Source organism: Scomber japonicus, chromosome 6, assembly GCF_027409825.1.
Source record: "Scomber japonicus isolate fScoJap1 chromosome 6, fScoJap1.pri, whole genome shotgun sequence".
NCBI classification, from domain to species: Eukaryota; Metazoa; Chordata; class Actinopteri; order Scombriformes; family Scombridae; genus Scomber; species Scomber japonicus.
In genome coordinates, this window is record NC_070583.1 from 22,253,863 (window position 1) to 22,274,289 (window position 20,427).

At 40.6% G+C, this 20,427-nt stretch overlaps 1 protein-coding gene across 1 annotated transcript in view; it reads left to right on the top strand.

Annotated features, from left to right (window-relative positions):
- The window catches only part of robo2 (roundabout, axon guidance receptor, homolog 2 (Drosophila)), a 163,436-nt gene that overhangs the window by 133,396 nt on the left and 9,613 nt on the right, over nucleotides 1-20,427 (top strand). The window contains exons 19-24 of the mRNA XM_053320673.1: nucleotides 3,107-3,149; nucleotides 7,316-7,443; nucleotides 8,328-8,600; nucleotides 15,771-15,930; nucleotides 17,276-17,539; nucleotides 18,521-18,735. Coding sequence (XP_053176648.1) covers nucleotides 3,107-3,149; nucleotides 7,316-7,443; nucleotides 8,328-8,600; nucleotides 15,771-15,930; nucleotides 17,276-17,539; nucleotides 18,521-18,735 — 1,083 coding nt within the window. The remainder of the gene's footprint in view (nucleotides 1-3,106; nucleotides 3,150-7,315; nucleotides 7,444-8,327; nucleotides 8,601-15,770; nucleotides 15,931-17,275; nucleotides 17,540-18,520; nucleotides 18,736-20,427) is intronic.

Here is a 20,427-nt window from a genome sequence, read left to right on the forward strand (position 1 = left end):
GTCTCCAGTGTGCAGATATCCCTAAAGCACCGCTTATCTCTGCAGGCTTTTAACACACAACTTCTCTGTCTTCTTGTTTTGCAGTTCAGTCCTTCACCTTCACCCCTGCAGGTACTGTTCATTTGTCCTGTCTCCTCACCCCACCCCACGGCAGATCCATCTCCTGCCCGCTTTTAGTATATATGCTTGGATTGTCAGACTGATGGTCATGGCTAATTCAAATTTAAACCTTACACAGATGATGGTTATTTAAGCTCCCAAATTTACAACACAAAGAAATATGAATTTGGTATTGGCCATGACCAGGGCCCTGCAAACTTGAACCCTTCTCTCTGCCCAACCTAAAGCCTTATTTACATTTTGTATTGTATTTGTTTGAATGTGTGTTGTGGCTACCTGTTTTTGAATGAAGTTCCATCCTGTCTTGTGAAATTTACTTTGTGGCAGTCTCATTTCTGGTGCAGGGTAAGACTGTCCATTTTCCTCTTCCTCAAATGATCTCATTCCTTCTTGTTTTCCTTCCAAGACTCGAACAGTGTTGTAACTTACATATCTGTTCTCCATAGGTGTCCATTAGGTAACTGGATGGTGTATTTAATTCCCCCCCCCCCCGCTTCCTTCTGTTTTGTTTTCTTTTTTTATGGGTGAAAATATCCCTTGTCTTTTGCTTATTTGCAAACTAGATTTTAATGGGTGTATCAGTGTTAAATGTTATTGTTCTCTGCTGACATGAGCCTGAGTGCCACCAACACAAAATCATTCGTCTGTCTTTGTCTGTGGATGGAGTCAGCTGATCAGCTGAAGATAAGAGTCTCCTGTCTCAGACATGAAGTAGAAGGGAGTAAAGATAAAGTTGTGTGAGAGGCAAACAGCATTAAAGATTAATATAAAAACTTGGAGGCCTTTGTGCTATATAGTATACACAACTAATAACTGTCATAGTGTGAGTCAGAGGTCAGCATTATGACCTTGCCTCTGCTTCTTTGACTAATTGAAAACTTTAACTTTTAACATTTTCAGTAAAGTATACATGTAGCTATGTTGTCCCTGTTGAGCCTTCTTCGAAAAAGCCAAACTACTCTGGCCTTTCCACAGCAGCTGTGATAACAGATTATGGAAGATATTAATATGTTAGTGAAACTTGTCTGGTTTAAAATTGGAAACACTTCTCAGAGAAGCCAAAGATGAGTCAGGTTATTTCACTAAAAGAGTTTGAGTGGAAGCACAAAAACAAGGTCGAATGTAGAAGAGATTATAGAGTTAGAGTGAGGTGTTATTTAGAACATGAGTCAGAGTGTGGCTGAAGAGCCTTACAGTGCTGCTCTTCTCTATATTGACAATTAGTTGATGTATCGAGAGTGTCCTGTCTCTGCCTCCTAAAGCTGTCACTACAGGAGAGGTAAATCACCTCACTGTTGTGGCGTGCGGCCAGCATGAAGGAGATTTGATGGAATTTTTATACGCTGATTATGTCCTCCCCCCTTTAATGCTTATTAAAGGGGATTAATCAGTATTCATATTGGACAAAGTGCTTATCTGGAAAACCGAGGCAAGAAGCACAGCTATGCCGCCATGTCACTCTGGCTAACATAAAAGTATTCCACAGCAGCCCAGAAATGTGCCTGAGCACAGATAGGGACTTCAGAGGCCTTCCCGCTGCACAGCCTCCCCTCGCCTCCACCTCCTTCTCCTGTCAGTCCTCTCTCAAACAGCAGAGGATTCTCTCATGCAAGTTTGTTGCTAGTGGAACAAAGAGAAATGGCTTTTGCTATGACTGAATAAAGGATGGCAAGTCTGTCTAGGGCTGTCAAAGCTATATTTCATTCAGACAGACCTGCAATGCTGGTTTTATCTGGTTAAAACTATTGTTAGAAAGCATTCTAATTCTGCTTGCTGGTATTCATTTGCCTAAGCCTTAATGCAGTAAACAAATTATCAACCTTTCTGACATGCATACTAAACAGAATTTACATTGTGTTTCTCTTGTTTAAAACCTTAATATTTTGGTTATGAGAGAGAAAACTGGATTAAGCGAGTTTAGGTAATGTTGACGATACATTAAAACGTCTTTTCAGCAGCCTCTGTAATCTATTGTGGGAGTTTCCTCTCCCTGTCATCTGTGTTACTACGTCACCTATAGAAAAGCCCCCTCTGTCGCCCATGCCTGGGCTTGTTGTGGAATCAACCTGAATGAAACAGAAAAGAGTGGAGGAATGTTCAGCCTCCTTCTCTTTAATCTCCATCTGTTGAACAAATGAGCCAAATTACTCACAGCTCTCCTTCTCTCTCTTGAGTAAACCAGCTCTCTTTTTTCCCTCCTCTTTTTTCCCCCCTCATCGGTATGAGGTGATTTCCAAAACTCTTGCTGGTTTTCTATGTTTCCTGTCATCCATTGAAGTTCTTACAAGCTTAGAACTCTTGATGCTGCTTTGTCATCATGGTTGTTGAACAAAGATGAAAAGAGATCCTTCCCAGCCGTTTCTCACTTTGAGCCATGGAGTTTTACTAGCCGCTGACAAAGAGCGGCCCTTGTTATCTATAGATCACTGTAATGGAACAGGCCACATGCATGGCTTTGGGGAGCCCTGCTAGTGGAAGGATCAGTAACTCAGCCTCCACCCCAGTAGATAGAAAACTCAATGTGATTAATGAGGCCTCTGCCTTTTCTAATCATTTTTTGGCTGAGATTTAATCACAAATCTGATAATAACTCAGCAGCAAAATAAGAAAGATGAAATGAATTTTCCCTCTCATCAGGCATCTTGTCCTTGAGGAACACATGACATCTCCACTTATGCAAAGCAAAGCAATATGCAATCCTCATCATTGCACTTTTTTTTTATTTTCATGAAAGGCATTGGATACAGAGGGACATCTGTATTCCCTAGTGAATCTATCAACTATCTAACTGTGTAAGATGATCAGGAGAAAGCATACTTATAGAAACCAAGGGCAAATCTGGACAATGCTGAAAATACATTGCATCTTAATCATGGAAAGAAATCTTATTTCGTTCTTTTGTTTGTTTTGTTATATATTATAGCCAACTAGAAAAACTTAATATCTGGCTTTGTCTTTTTTCTCTTTCTTTCTTTTCTGACTTCAGTGACATTCCAGAGAGTCGATGGTGGCCTGATGAGCAATGGAAGGTGAGTGTCCTACCAGAAACATTTCTCTTGTATTTATATTCAAAACACCAAACTAAATATCGGTGTAACACAAATAAATATATAAAGGTATCACTGTATTTAACACTCTGTGCCCTAAGCTAAACTGATCCTAACACAACATTTCCCCAACATACATGAAGCCTACAGCTAGCTGCTTTTGATCCTAACACTGATAAATGACTGATAGATTGATAGATCTCCAATACCTGTTTGTGTTCCTTCCATGCAAACCTGCGTGCAAATATACATTTCTACCACATCTCCATTCATGCATCGATAGATGAACTCATAAATCTCCTCAACAGAATTAACAGAAACAATTTAAGCAGAGAGTGCTTTTATTTTGTCATTTATCTTCCACTGCTGGCTACAGGCAACCCAGAAGCCCTCTGGAGTGATAAATTTGCCTGTCACCTTGCGTGGGCGGCTGGGATCTGAGCACATGTAATAATGTAAAAATAATTACCCAGGGGAGAGGTGTGTGGAGGTACCCCGCTTGCACCCCCATACAGCCTGCTCCATTTCAGCATGTGTTAGTGAAAGAGAAAGGGGCTACGGAGAATAGGGCACATCTCAATGACACCAGTTACTGAGCCTTTGTGGGTATTCTAGAGATTCCCTTGAGAATCCCGGCCCCTCTGTCTATCTACTGCTTATCACACCTGACTAGGTAAAGGCTCCAAATCTCAAACACTCAGTGAGAGATTGCCAACTAAATCTGACCCTGTGTGTCTCAGGGCTTTTGGGAATGTATCTCTTCTCCAGTCTGGCTGTAGTATTTTTATATTTATGTTTTTGGGGTTTTTTTTGTTTTTTACTGCGTGCATGTGATTAGATGCCACAATGGACAATTTTGCCTATATTGTCCTGTGAGCTGCCAGCGAGCTCTCAATGAATTAGCCACGCTACTTGCCATGCCTTTTCTCATCTACTTTCTGCTGTAGTGTTTTTCCTTCAATTTTCCACATAAGTGGTTCTGATTTTCACTCCAGCGAATGGGATTTGAAATGTCTGTATTTGTGGTGCTCTATATTTGTCATATCTTTAGTCAGTAGCAGCGACTGCCACAATTTTAACAACACTGGAATAGGATGCAGTCTGGAGCTCTTATTCTAACATGAGCCTCTGATCCGTTAGTCACTCTGGTGCCATCAAATCCCAGATGTTGCAACTTCTCCATCTGCCCTGAGAATGAAAATGTGTAGCAGAGTATCAGAGGAAAATGTGTTCATTTGTTACATGAGCTGTTTATTGCATTAATTAGACAATAGCAAATGAAGCCACATCTGTTTCTACTTTCTCATTGGCTCCTGCCAAATTGCCTTGACTGAACAATTACATTTAATCGATCACAAAATAAATGATTCATGGAAGATGAATAGGCTACAGATTGGTAGACCTGGATGATCTGACTTTGGCTGCTCAATTGAAATTGATAAAAGCTGATAAGGGCTCATTCCTTATCCCCCTGCCAATAGGGAGATGGTAATTAGGAGGTAGTAATAACTTCCTATCTCAGCACTGATCAATATTTTAGCAAAGCAGATTTACTCCTATAGGCAGGGAGAATGGGCTGAGCAATGCAGTGAACAGGTTTCTTCAAGGCCGTTGCTATGGAGATTCCTTCACATCCCTGGGATCTGAATGTTAAATGACAGGATGTTCCTTGAGAGTTAATCTAGAAAGTAATCTGTGTTTTCCATTGCTCGAAGTCTTAGCTAACGTCTAGACTTTTAATCCAAGTTCCATTCACTAGTCTGTGGGACCATAAACACCTGATTTATGAAGTTGCTTTTAATATCTCTCACTTGGCTTATTTATGAGGAGCTCAGTGTCAGGCATCTTAGGCAGCATTTATGGTTTCCTACCTATCACAAGTAACAGGAAGAGGGAATGGTCCAAATCAAATTTTATCTGCCAAGGCTGCCATCCATCCTAGGTTGGGCACGGATTAAAAGTTAGGTGTCAACTTTTCATTAGACATATGACCCAGTGTCCACCCCCCACCCACTCCCCATTATCCCATCACACAAACACGCAAACACACACACACACACACACACACAGCTGCACATACATTTTGTTCTATATATACTGTACATATATATATATATATATATATATATATATATAACACAAATATCCCCAGTATGAATCAGTCTTATTCTAATTATCCTTAGTAGGAATACTGCTGTGTGATAAATACAAGGACGATGCAGCCATTTCAACTCTCAGCTCCTTGTCTTTTAAATGGTCCTTCTCTAGTGGGCTGGGGGGAGGACTCTCTGAAGCACACAGGACAAGTGAGACTAGTAATAAGACAAAGGTACAGTCTTTTACCTTAGACGGTATACTGTAATGGTGCAGTCTCGCTGGAGTCAACAAAAGAGAACAATGTCCTTTTCTTTTTCAACTACTTGGAAACTTGACAGATGCTAAGCACACAAGAGGCAGGCAGGAGAGATTAAAAAAAAGGCGGGGGGGGGGGGTTGTAGGGGGAAAATAAAGTAAAATAGGGTTAGGGAAAGATGGTATGGTGAGAGAGAATGATGGTAGTGGAGGACATGGCAGCCAGAAACAGAAGTAGAAGGACGGGAAAAGATGTATTACCCTATAAAAGTGCATGTGTCTGATGCACAGCCATCAATTTGAATGACTTGTCTCCCCTGAGGGCCTGTTTTGGCATTCAGGAACCACAGCAAGGGCTCTTAGCTTGCCAGGGCTGCAGTTCATTTGGCCTCCCTCCTCTGTGGAACAGCTCTTCTCATTGGAACCTGTGGTTGAGGGAGAGACTGACTGCAACACGCCCATTACCTGCCCCTTTCCTCAGGGCTTGACTCTCTCCTAGTCCCTCAGAGACCAACACATCTCCCAACCGTAGCTGAGACAAAAAGCCCCATCAAGCAGCCAGACTGCTAACTACTGTGCTCCACAGCTTCCCCGAGCACATGTGAATCTGTAGTCGGCTACGTACAGCACTGCCGGGGTTTGACAGCGGGGTGTGCTGTGTTTCTGAGAAGGCAATGCCGTCTGCTTCTTCGCATGTGGTGCTTGTCTGACCAGTGCAGGGTATGATTTCTCAGGGAAAATGAGTAAAAGAGACGCTGTGGAAGAATTTTAGTTTTGCCTGCACAGGGCGTGTTTTTGTATCCTACCTCAACGTCAATCAGTAAATTAGTAATTATCCATTATTAACTTTTTGTTTACATTGATTCAAATCCATTTCAATGGCAAGTCATTAGAAACAAATAGAGTATGATGGATCAATGAACTGACACCTAAACAAAGGCATTAAACTTAATTTCTCATTCTCATTTAACTCCATCTGTGTTGCCTATGGTAACGAGCCTCAGACGTGATTGTACAGTAAAGTGGCCCTAATAGCCTCCCAGCAGTCACCCATGAGAGGTTAAAGTCTTAATGGCTGTTTTTTATGGTTCTCACCCCCTCATGAGGGATGCAACACCTGTTAAATGGGGCTGCCCTCTCCCATATGCAGGCATCCCACAAGTGGGCCAGGGCATCATGGCGGGGGCTAGGGCGGACAGTTGACGTCTCATCAAATAAGATATAGACTGTCTGGACATCACCACAAGGGGTTGATGGGAAAACACAGCAGAATGTGCAAGATATTAATGAATAAGGAAACATATACATGTGGGTGTCGATGTGCACTGTTGCACATGTGTGCAGAGAGAAAATGTATGCATTAGTGTCTCCACAGTGTGCTTTTGCATTAATAGCTCAGAGTATGTGACAAAGACACAGCAGGAGAAATAGAGAGATAAAGGGCTGTGTTTGCCTAAAGGAATTCCAACTTTGTGGGGGAAGAAATGTATCCTTACAGTATTTCCTTCTATCTAAGAAGTGTCTCATTAGCTTCAAAGGCTTATTGCAAGCTTATCTCACACAAACACAGATTGCTTTACACAAACTAATGTTTAAACATATGTTTAATTTTATTTCTTTACTTTGTCTCACTGCTGATTGCTGTCATGTTTCTTTATTTCTCAATGCAGTAATGTGATGTAGAATTAAGCTATGCATAATTAATAACTGGGTATTTATATATATATACATATAAACCTCAGGTATTAGTTACAGCCTGTGTTTAATCTGGTGTGGCATCCTGTGTGTCCCCCCAGCCGACCAGGCTTACTGAATGCCAGTGACCCAGGCTACCCCTGGTTAGCGGACTCCTGGCCAGCAACCAGCCTGCCTGTCAACAGCAGCTCCGGGGGACCCAATGACCTGAGTAACTTTGGCCGAGGAGGTAAGTGAAGGTCTGCCCTGGTGGTCTCTTAGGAGAAAAATACCATAAAAGATGAAAGATGATGGCCTGCCTTGCTTTTTGTTCTACCAGAGCTCATGTTGTACATCATGTACATATAATGGATGTCCACAAGACATATACATATATGCATATTGCTTGTGTGTTCGGATGTATGTTTATATATCACATCGGAGGCGTCTGCTGTCAGCTGAGTAATGGCAAATAGTCCAGCCTGGTGTCATAGCCCATACCTCAGAGCAAGAGAATGCGAGGCAGAGACGGGCAGACGAGCAGGGGATGAATGGGTGTTTGAAAGGATGGTCTTGAGCAGCCAGTCGTGAAGGACAGGCACAGCTTGACTGGCGCAGACGCGGACACTTCCGCCATGGCTTTACATCATCTCCCCTTCAGTGGGCATGCAAACCATGCACTACGGAGAGAATCTGCTTGCTCTTTTCCTACCTCTCTCTCTCTTTGTCTTTCCCTCTCTCATCACACACATGCAGAACAGCAGCGTTATCCCTCATGTTTAACACAGAAGGGAGGGGAGTGAGATATCCACACATGCAAAGAGGGAACGGGGCACCTCGGCTGGGAGGCTGAGGCTTTGAATGCATGAATAACTGATGATTTTTTGTTCAGTGAGATGAATCTTTTAAGTGATGTTTCTTAAGAATTGAGATAACCTGAAAGCATCAAGCCCCAGACTGTAAAATCCAGGCCATGGTCTCTCAAAACCTGACATACAGTTTGATAGTCTTCATCCTTTATTGTCTTTCCATCTAACAGCTTTTATTTAAAAAACTCCTGGGTTTTAAGTGATGTCAAAATGTCCTTAAGAAGACAACTACATTTCTATAAACCCTCATCCTACCCTTTTCCAGATCTCCCTAGTGGGCAAGGGGATAAGACAGGCACCATGCTCTCTGATGGAGCCATCTACAGCAGCATTGATTTCACCACCAAAGCCAACTATAACAGCCCAGGCCAAACATCCCAGGCCACTCCTTATGCCACCACCCAGATTCTCCACTCTAGCAGTATCCATGAGCTGGCTGTGGACCTACCTGAGGCCCAGTGGAAGGCCTCACTCCAGGCAAAGCAGGAAATGGCTAACTTGGGCTACTCCCTGCCTGACAAGAACTCCTGCAACAACAGTAAGATACATTGAGAAATTGAGTGTGTAAATAGCGATTTGTGGGGATATTGTTGCCTTGATGTGTGTGAGGTTCAGCAAATGTTTTTTTGTGTGTGTGGTATGATATGTGAACTAGAGCCATTATTCTCATCGTGTTCCATACTTTAAAAACTGAGTGAACCCAGATCACAAGCCGAAAGCTCACAGTTATGACAAGGGAGCCATTTGGAATTTAAACTCCCTTTTCCACCAATAGTGTCTAAAGTCTTTCTAAACCCCACTGTGGTCGAAGAGAGGTTTTCTTAAAGTGAGTAATTTTTCCCCCAGCAGACATAATTTTGGTTACTCTTCAAAGTTGAATAAACATCTCATGAAGGAGTAGTGCAGCTAAGTCATCCATCCATTTTCTTGCCCGGGTTTCATGATAGTACTACTTCTCCTCCGGAGTAATTACCAATCCATTTTAGGTTGGCTAATATTTAAGAAAATAATCCAAATTAATTACCATGGATTTGATGCTGGATTTTTTAAAGCCAGGTTGAGTTTCATACTTTAGGTTTAATGAGTATGCCTCAACTTTATTCTAATACATATTTATAATCTCATTTTTCAACAGTCTAAAACATATTAATTATAGTTTTTACATAGTCCCTCTAATTCAATGGATCTTTAAAAACTACTTTTCTAAATCTCCCTGGCATTACTTTAAGAAGTATGATTACATGTGATTAAATATGATCTGTCTGAGGGGGAACAAATATTGAATTAAAATCCCCCACTATTGATTCATTTATCCCATTTCATGAATTGAGAAGAGTTTAATGGAGGAGTATTGCAATATTTTTTGAACCAACAACAACAAATCTATTGAATACAAATCATAAAGTGAATGACAGGTTGAAAACGTGCTGTTTGTATAATGTATGATCCTGAATATGTCCTGCTTGCTTTATGCTCTAATTGCATGTTTGCATGTGCTTGTGCTAACTGCCAAACACCTGATGCCACTGTGATTTTTGCCCTCTAACCCCCACTGTAGCCCTCCTTTTCATTCCTGACTACCGATTGGCCGAAGGATTGTCTAATAGAATACCACACAACCAATCACAAGATTTCAGCACCACCAGCTCTCACAACAGCTCAGAGCGAAGCGGCAGTCTCTCAGGTTGGTTTATGTAGCAGAGAATATTATGAAACAGATTGGGACACCCTCTGGGGTTCTGCCGCTCGACTTTATGATGGACTGATTTCTTAATTGCTTTATTGGTCTGTTACTTGCATGTAAAAACCTGACATCTAAGAATTTGTTTATTAACATAATCCCTCTCCCTCACCAGAGATGCTTTGCTCACTCAGCTCCCACTGCTTACAGTTCAGTATGAATGCTTTATAACATAGGCGTAAATGTGGGTATAGACAGTAGGGACTTGGCCATACCAATATCAAGGTGTTGCTGGATTGTTCCTGCCACTATTTCTACCGATCTCAAACAATCTAGCCGCTTCTAACTCCTATAATGTTAACTGTTAGGTCTATTCAGAGTTGCCAGGGTTGTTTGTTTCCTACAAAAAAAAGTACACCTGTGACCTGTCGACCTGGTAAACCCTCGACTTTGAGCTCTAAGAATGGTTGACTAGCAGCAGCCTGGCAGCAGCAGCAGCAGTGGTGGAGTCAATGAGGTGCACAATCTGAAGCCATTAGTATTTATAGTTTATATGTCCCAAACGTCACAGAATTCAAAAACTGGACAAAAGTAAGATCATTTGATATTGTATCTTATTTTAGGTGTTAGTTGTTATTAGCTAATTTGTGATTGTTCTTCAGACATGCTGCTTAAACAACTTTATTACTGTTGATGAAGATTCCTCCCAAAAGCAAATTAAGACATCCGGTCCTTTTTTAAAGAAGAACCAAAGTGCCACTAACAGCTGAGCTTAGTTAATAAGAATCCAATCAATCCAAACATTCATCTTTGAAATTAGCAGGAAATTTTATTTTTTATTTAATGCCATCTGTCCCCATTTTCCATTTTAGAAAAGAAACAGTGACAAAATAAACATATGGCAATATTGTAGCGTGTTGGGGGTAGGTGGGTGGAGCTTCCCAGCATGCTCTTGGGCAATGTGTTCATCACCAATGTTACTTGGTACATGAGTGTTACTGTTCTTCACAGGTTTTTTTCTATACTGTTTCTAGTATAGTTTTACGTTTGTTGCTGTCTACACAGGACTACATTTTGTACCATGAGTGAAGTGAGTTATGTCCTCATTTAGTACCTTCCCTCTAGAACGGTTGCAACAGGCCACTGCAATATGGATAGTATGGCTGTTGCTATCAACAAAACCATGCTGAGGTAATCTCTCTGCTTGAGTTCTTACCACAGCGAACCTCCAGCCTGATGCAATATTTTAACAGTAATGGATTGGTTGCTTGAAAATGTAACTTAATAACAGATTACTTGAATGTTTATTACAACAGAAAAGTGATGTGAGTAAAGGGTGATAGAGAGCAAGTATGAATACACGATTATTCTAAAATTAAAACCAAACCTACCCCCTTGCTTTATAGTTATCTTTTGAATAAAATGAACTGCAATATGTAGTCATGTTGTGATATAGGATAGTAGTCGACAGATTATTGGAGCATAAAGAAATAGGGCAGTTAAATCAGAGAGACAAAATAATACTATGATTTCCTGACAGAATATGGCTGCAAGTGCTAATGCTGGGTTTCTGCTATTACTGCCGGTCCTTGTAAAGGCTTTGTCTTTCACTATGTGAGTGAGCAGACGGGAATAGGGGCAGAGGGAGTCTTTCAGACGGAGTGGACTATACACACACACACACACACACACCATTAGAGATGCTTGGCTGGGTAAAGTGGCAAAAATACCTCCCTTTTTCCCTCTTCCCTAATGGTGGGCAACTACACTAAAACCCATGTTCAGAGAATTACAATGTCATTTATAGGACACCGAGGCAGCCCTCTGCCTGCCTCCCCTCCACTCTCCTCTTTTATCTAGTTACAAGCCACTGCCTTAACTGGTCTCTAATTCAATGCTCTGGCACACAGTGGGCTGGAGAGAAGGATGTCTAGTGGTCATGCCTTACAGGCAGATTCCTCCCATAGACACGCAGGTTAATGTCAGTTCTGAGCTGACAGCTCTTAGCTTGATTATGATTTCATGAGATGAAGAGAGACACAATTTACACAAACTACATCATTTATCTTAGCAGTTAATGTATAGTGTGTAGGAGAATATGCTTTGAAGGAAAAGTTCAAAATTTGGGGAAATAGCCTACTGTACGTTTATTTGGTTTCTTGCAGAGTTAGATGAAAAGATCAAGATGAGAAGAAAAACCACCCACACATCTGTCCATTCGATATGAATTTACAGCCAGCAGCCATGGTTCACTAAGCACAAACACTACAAGACGAGCTTGCCTGATGGTCATCAAGGTTATATATATATCACCTACAGTACTAGTACATAAACTTCTATAGAACATCAACTTTTTGTTTTTACACATTTTGGTAGGGTCAAAATATTCCTTTAAAGCACTATGATTTACATAAATGGAGAGGATACAAAGGCTTACAACATGTGGAGATCAACAAATGAAATTGAATGCACAGTATTTAGAAGAAAAAATGTTTAAATAATTCAACTCAATCAACCTTCTACCCTTACATTGTAGTCTATAAATAAATATATGATCAGAAGATTGGATAATGTAAGGTAGAACAGGCAAGTAGCTTTTCACCTGTTAATGGGGAAAATATATCTGAAGACTTAAAGTATATGAATTAAAGATGCCATATGAATTAATTAACATCAGATGTGTTTATTCATGAGACTCACTACTATACTGAACAAGTGATATACAAGCTATATACAGTATGTCTTCTGTACAATGTGTGCTGTGCAGTATACTGTAGCTTACAACAGTGAAGTAAATTTGAATCAGCACAAGCTAAGCTTTGATTCAGACTTCAACCAAAGTAAACTCAGCATTTGAAGGGGGGGGAGTTGAAGTTACAGTGCCTTGCTCTCCCTCTGAGGAGATGGAAGGAATAATGAATATCAGGTCTGAAGGAGGAGAGCAGGATGAAAAGGAACATAAATAGAGCAGCTTTCATGGCAGCATGGATCTCCACTGGGGACATGAAGCTGCTCATTAAAACCTTTCTTAGTATTATAGAATCGAGGTAGCTATTCTTTTTTTTTCATTTATTTCTGGTGGGAGGGTTGTAGCAGTTTGAGACCCCTTGACTTGCTCTGCTCTCAGGCAAAGATCTGTGAAGCTTCAACATCCATGATTGTGTGAAGTCCATGGTTGTGTGTAACTGGTTGTGCTCCTGCCTTGTGTGTTGCTTCTCACCTCATTATGTAACATGTTTTTTTGTTTGTTTTTTGATTATTTGTTTTTTTTTTAATTGAGCCACAAAAATTATGATAGATAGACTTTCAGTTATTTTGATGCTCTTTTTGAAAAGTTCTCCCACTCATAAGTTATATCTGGCTGCATAGCCTTCCTAGAGTCTCTGCTCTGTGGCTTTTCCCTCAGCACTGACGCACCCAATGAAAACAAAGCAAGCTCAAGGCTATGCAGCCCTACAGTTATATGCTGGGAGCGCCCAAACCTTGGGTATAAATACCCAATGCTGAATCTATATTTAGTATGAGTTCCCCTTTGAAGAGAGGCCCTGTTTTGTCAGAGGAGATGGGTTAGCTGTGTAATTCATGTATAGCTCCTAGCCACAGCCTTTCTCTCTGTATTTTTCATATTTGGGGTGAGCTGTTGTAATTCCAGTGCCAGACCATCCTTTCCTAGAAGAGGCTCATTTACAATATTGATGGCTGGTCTTGTGTGGAGGGACTAAGGATGATTGAACAATCACGTCAGCTCACCATTTATTGGTAAAAGTCAAGCGTCGCCCAGAGGTACGATTAGGAAACCCAATTACTTTCAGACTATACTTACACTGTGGTGCCGCCTGCCTTGGGCTTACAGTTGTTTCTTTTATTACTTCCATTCTTTATTAATATCATTCTGACACCCTGTCTATCCCCTCACGCTTGATATTTCCTCTCCTTCCCCTACAGTTTTACCATGCTCATCTTTGAAGTGCTATGTTTTCCTTGCTATTACAAGAATGGTAAAAGTAACATAATCAGAGTTTTTCAGGACTTCAGAGACATTGTACAGCATGTGTGACGTGTCTACCATCTGGCTTGTGTGATCAGTCATTGAAATGTGTCATTGCTTCTGTAAGTTTCTTTTCATGACTGTGATCTACTTTTTACTTTGCCAGTTTATTAGATTATGTTAGAGTGCATAATGTTACATAGCACAAGATGCAATATTGGCAGCTTTTTTGTGGTACTGGGGAAAGTGATTACAGGACTTTGGCAGCAGAGACTAACCAATAAATGACAGATAATGTGTTCAACAGAGTTTCCCAAATATGGCTTTCACTAATCTGTGTGGCTTGTGACGTCAGTTTGAGGTATTTCCTGGATGGAGATGTGAGGTGTTATAGATGCACTTTAGCCTGCCACAAATGGATCAAACATGCAAATATTATATGTCTCCCAACATTCTGTCTGTATGCACAAAGTAAGAAGCATGGGAAGAAAGTGATATAAATGAAGCACTTGACACTTGAATAATGATTGGTAATGTATAGGGTTGCACAACATTGAGATGAAGTGCACTATGTTATTAACTCCATACATTTTATGAGACAGTATAGGTTGAGATAAACCAACAATGTACAGCTATACACTACTTGTGTGTGCAACAAGTGTACTGTGTGAATTGTCAAAGAATAGATTATGAACTAAATCTATGTATCTCGGTCTTAGCATGGTGTAGCGCTGTTTTCACTCCTGTCAGAAATGTCTATACTTGTTGTGTCTTGACTGTTATCTGTATTGGTAGAGGTCACATATGTTTGTTCCTGAGTTGTGTTGCAATGAGTGTATCTACAAGCAAAATATTGCATGTGGATATTTTGGTCAAATATGTAACATGTTTAAACTTTCAAGCTTTATGAATCTTGACATTGCATCATGATTTGATACCTGTAGCTGCAGTATGGAATGTACTGTTTTTGGTTGCTACATCTTATTCTTTATTTGAATAAGTCAGATATACATATTCTATTCTTTGGGATACATAGACCAATGTACCTATAGTCTCTTTTAATTATAAAGACTGAATTGTCAACAGGTACTATTTAATTATAAAAGGCATTTGTGGAAGTTGTAACTCGCTAAGAATTGCTAGTAAAGATGATGTTTTGTTCACGAGATAGGTCAGAACAAAGGACAGCCCTAAAATGTAGTTGGAGTTAAGGTTCAGAGCAAAGTTGACTTGTATTTTTAATTGTATAATGATCTAACCCTAGTTAAAGTTAAGTTTCCATTAGCAAGTCCTGTTTCTATTGTAAGAAAATGTGAATGCTGTACATACCTTAACTTAAAAACAGATTTTGGCTTAAAGTCAAATGTGTTTTAAACAGAAAAAAATTGTCCCTTCCACAGTGACCAAATCATATAAAACCCGGTATTGACCTGGCTGGCAGATTTATAAAGATGGATGGGACAGAGGAGAATCTGGTATTGGAGGGATATGAGTGGAAATGGATGGGGTTAGCGGCTCTCTGGTGTAATAAAAGAAATGAAAGTAGTAATAGACTCTCAGTGAATTCCATTAGGGACACACTGACACTACACAAGCCATTCATTATGATGATGCTGTGAAGTGAGATATTTCATTGTGGAACCCAAAGCCTGGTGTGAAAGGGGACAGTGAGGGATGGGTGGAGCACAAAGGTCTGCCTTGGCCTCCTTTACTGCCGTTCTCTCCTGTTTCTATGGAGATTTGAGGCTTTTCAGCCAATCAATCAATGGAAGCATGCTTTTCATCAGGCAGCCTTGAATCTTGTGTTGGAAATTGTGTACGACTTTCCAAGGGTATGTTGAAATTGAGTCAAAATTGATCTATAATCTAAGTACTGTAGTAACTGTGTTTGGACTAAACTGAGTTTCACTAAAATACACATTTGTTACAAAAGCAGCTCCTGTAATTTGCAATATTATTCTGCCAGGGTATTAGTTTTTAATTGATTTTCTTTCACAGTTAAATTTTCAGTGGGTTGAATACACTCCCTCCTTTTGTAGGTGGAAAAGGAGGAAAGAAGAAGAAGACCAAGGCAAGCTCCAAACCCACTAAAGCCAATGGGTCCAACTGGGCCAATGTTCCCCTGCCCCCTCCTCCAGTTCACCCTCTCCCTGGCACAGAGATGGACCATTATCCCAATGAGCACCATGAAGGAGGAGGGTATGTGTCCCGTACAGAGTTTATCATCTACTATTATGTCCACCTGAGCTTCTTTATACTATTATTGTGAGTGTCACTTCTTCTGGCCACTACAGAAGTAAAAAAATCTGAATATGGAAATCTGGAAATAACAAAACAGCACTTGCCAAGGCGAGCAACACAACACATGCTATGTGTAATAACTGGTTGCAGCTCTGTTTTATCTGCAGCTAATTACTGTACCACTGTACATTTACAGTAAAGTTAAGGATCAATGTGTCTAGGCAGTCTGATACACACACATAGTCACTTAAACAGGCACTTGTACAAAAACTCATATACAGATGGCTGCAGATCAAACTATCGGCTGATCCTGTCTTCAATCTATGGGATGACTGGAACTGGAACTGGAAAATAATTGGAAAAAAAAGAAAGAAAAAAAATTATTCAAGCAGTGTACTGCTGCTACTAGCACAGGTGGTTTCAGATTAATCCATTTGCTGAATTCCACAGTGGGAAAAAAATTATTAAAAATTAATAATTGCATTGTTTCATAAAGAGAAAAGAAAGAGAGAGACAGGCAGAGTGGGGGATTTATACCAACATGGTGTTATCCATCCACTGAGACTGAAGTAGATGTAAAATGCTGTCTGAATTCTTATTGATCTCTTTATCTTATTTCTACCTCTACTGTTATTATGTACATGACTTTTTGTAATCAGTTGACAATTTTTTAGAAACATTTAATTTACATTTAACACCATGTAAATCCAACTGAAGCCCAGACAACACTTTACTTTAGGTACAAAGTAAGAGACACTTATTTAAGTGATTGTGCGTGTGTCCCTCTTTGGTCCAGTAGGTACTAAGTCATCTTACTCCCTTTTCCAATCTGGGAGAGTCATCTGCTTTAATAGGCTATCTGGCAAATGAAGAGTCCTGTGCACTGTAAATCTGAGGCTGCTCTTAATGGCAGCAGATTAAAACAGTTATGTCCTACGGAGTGTGCACTGACAAATTTCTTTAATGAACATTTTCTTTATGGCTAGTATTATTTCAGCATGTATAAGCACAGCTATAAGGAAGTGAAGCCTGACTACGACTGTAATTCCACTCAGGAGTGTCATAACAAATTCTTATGAAAGTTGAACAAGGTCACAAAGCTCTGTGTTCACATAGGAATACGATTTACTGTTAAAAATACCCTCTTCTCCATCATTTAACATTTTAAACATTTAGGAGATTAATACACTTTATTCTGGTTCTGTCCATTGGTATTTTTACAATCAAATTGTCAAATTGTCAAGACTAAAACAATGTCACATTTTGAGAACATTTGTCAAGTAAATATCTCTTCATACTTCAGGTATGAGAGTGATGGCTGGGGCCCACCAATGCCTGTGCAGACCTATCTACACCAGGGCATGGAGGATGAGCTGGAGGAAGAGGAGGAGAGGGTTCCCACCCCGCCCATCCGGGGGGTTGCGTCTTCCCCAGCTGCCGTGTCCTTTGGACAGCAGTCCACAGCCACCCTTACCCCTTCTCCTCGGGACGAGATGCAACCCATGCTCCAGGCACATTTGGATGAGATAACTAGAGCATACCAACTGGACATGGCAAAACAGACATGGTAATTTCTACCCCTAAGTCTTTAAAAGTGCACAATTACACTACCACACTGAAATGTGTCTTTTTTTATAAGTAATTAATATCGAATTTGCATATTAATTTGTATATTTCTGTCTATCGCTCTAGTTGATAATATATGCACTGTTGTTATTTTGCAACGCTCTCTGTACATTTTATTGCAGCCAGGATTTATTTTGGTCCTGCAGTATTCTTCATGTCAACTGTTTGTGCAGTGGAGATAAACCCATTAATCATTTCATTTTAATGGGCCCATGCTACCACTTAGGCGACTACTGTATTTTGCTCACTCTAAGAGACACAATTTCTTACCCATGGTTGTTTACTCCCCCCACACCCTTACTGCACATTCCATTGTTGTTGTGCTCATGCAAGTCAGATGAAGGCCATGCTTCATTCTGTCAGCAATGCAGAGAGAATGGGAAACTGGCATTCATTCATAATAGTGAAGTGTGTGGGGGGGTGGGACAGGGAAGCCTTGTCAGGAAAGAGATGTCATGTTACCCTGTAATGACTATGTTGGTTAGAGAGCATTTCTGACAACACCAGAGGGCCAGTAATTACAACCAATTCCCACTGCAAACCGCGTCAGATATTGCAATCCTCAAACAAATGCGGCTGTCAGCAGAGCGAGCTGCCAGTGAGGTGACAGCCATGTGTCGACAGGCCCAGAGAACATGCCTTTGTACCATCTCAGCAGCAATTAGCAGGTCATTGTGTTAGCATGCAAGCAGCGACGCAGAATTATTGGAATTGTCCAAATGTATTCAGCGCTTCACATGTTGAAGAGGTCTCCGAAATTAGCTCCACACTCCCACATACAGCCTTCTTTTTCTGTGCCTTCCTGTAGAGCAGAAACGTTTGAATATTTCCTTTACTGCATACTTAATCACCTCCACATTCCTTGATGTATACTGTATGTGCATACTGAGTAAAGTAATACGCTGTCTTACTCTCTTGTCAGGCACATGCAGGGGGGCTCTCTTCCTCCCCAGGCTCCGGCTCCTCCAGTGGGCTATGTGTCGAGCACAATGGTTTCTGACCTGGAGACTGACCTGCCTGATGAGGATGAGGAGGAGGAAGATGAGGAGGAGGATGAAGGCTATGGAGCCAGACATCCCCGTGGTATTGAGCACACGCCAGGGTCTAGCATGGACAACCTGGACAGCTCTTTAACAGGTAAGATAGCTGTGACATTGGTGCTACATAATGTGCATATTTGTGAACTGTATTTCAATGTATTTTAATTATCTTTTTTTTTCAAAATCTATAAACTAAAACTAGCCCCATTTTTTTGATCAATCATATATTTATAAAATCAAATATTAAGTCTGTTTTCTCCCTGAATCATTTTTAAGATTGTTTTGACACTTCTCAATCGGGGTTCTACGTTTTTGTTTAAATATTAATGACTTTTGCTGTAATCACTGTGAATGGGTACAAATTATTTGAAGTCTCATTGTTGTTTCATCCTGTTTTACAATTAATTGATTGTTGTTCACAGCATGTTCTTCATGAGTCTGCTATGTGTTAATTTTTAGGTTAACATGCTTACTGAGTGTCCCTCAATCAAGTTTTTAAAGCACTTCTGGCAGACTCCAGGGAATTATAATTATCATTTCCAAAAAAAGAGATAAGAAAGTCCATGAATTTTAAACAGGATACTGAGAGGGAAATTAAAAGGAGGAAGAGGTAAGGCAAGCAGGGGAGAGTGACTGTGATTTAACTCACACACCGCACCAGAGCCAGCGCCACCCATATCTTCCGAAGGAGATTTGAAATAAATTTCACGTGCGGCATATTCCATTCCAGACGAGAGGCACCATTTCCATTTTTACAACTCACTGAAACTTTTACAGCCGTCTGTCAGGGGGACATATGAAGGGTATGACATGGCGGCGGCAGAGCTGGGTTCTGGACTGCTGCTCTCACACTGACCAGGCTGCCCAAGCTTCAATATCTCTCTGTAAACTAGAGGGTAAAACTGGAGCAATATTAATGAAAGATATGTGGCTTATAGGGACCGGTTGTGATTAAAAAGAATTACTTGTGTAACACTGCAACATTTTGTATATATCTCAGGTCTCGCAATAGTCAGTGAGTACTAGAAAAATGAAATGCATATCATGAAATCTGTGGGTGGAAAGCAATTGGAGCTGAGCACAAAATATATACTGTATCTGAAGGTAGAAGGGCTGAGCCAGAATAAGAGGGTTGACAGTGCTGTTTGTTGGTCTAGCCTGTCAGTGGCAGCCTTAAAGAGTAGTTTTCCATTGGATGATGGAACAGTGGTTTTGGTTGCGCTGACACATGCTACTGCTGATGTATTTAGAGGAATATAAAGCAGCAACTGGGCTCTAATCTGCTGCATCTCTCCTCCACTGTATTACTCTGAAGACAGCACTATTTCTTCTTATCTCTCTGCAAGTCTACTTCACACTCCATCGTTTGACAGCATAGACACGGTCCCAGCTTCAGGGTTAGTGGGAGGAAGAGAAGGAGGATAGGGGAAATCGCTGAGATTTATGGTGGCCACCATTTTGAGGCAATATAAAAAAAAGGGGGGTAGGAGTGTGATTCCTGTCGAGGCTCACTTGATAGATTTGTCATTGTTTTAATAATATGGAAATAGGTCTGTTTTCATAATGTTACACCAAAGGCCAGTAAATCAAACATTTTCACTGATGCCCCAGAAAAGATCCAGCCTTTTCCTCAGGGGCCATTTTTCACCAGCAGATTGTCTGCACAGGTTTTTTTTATGTGTTATTCTATGCTCTGAGATGATACAACACATTTTTAGCAGATAAATGTAAATCCTGGTGTTGCTGTGGATATTCCAGAGCCATGCCTTGCTTGAGCCAGAAAGATGGA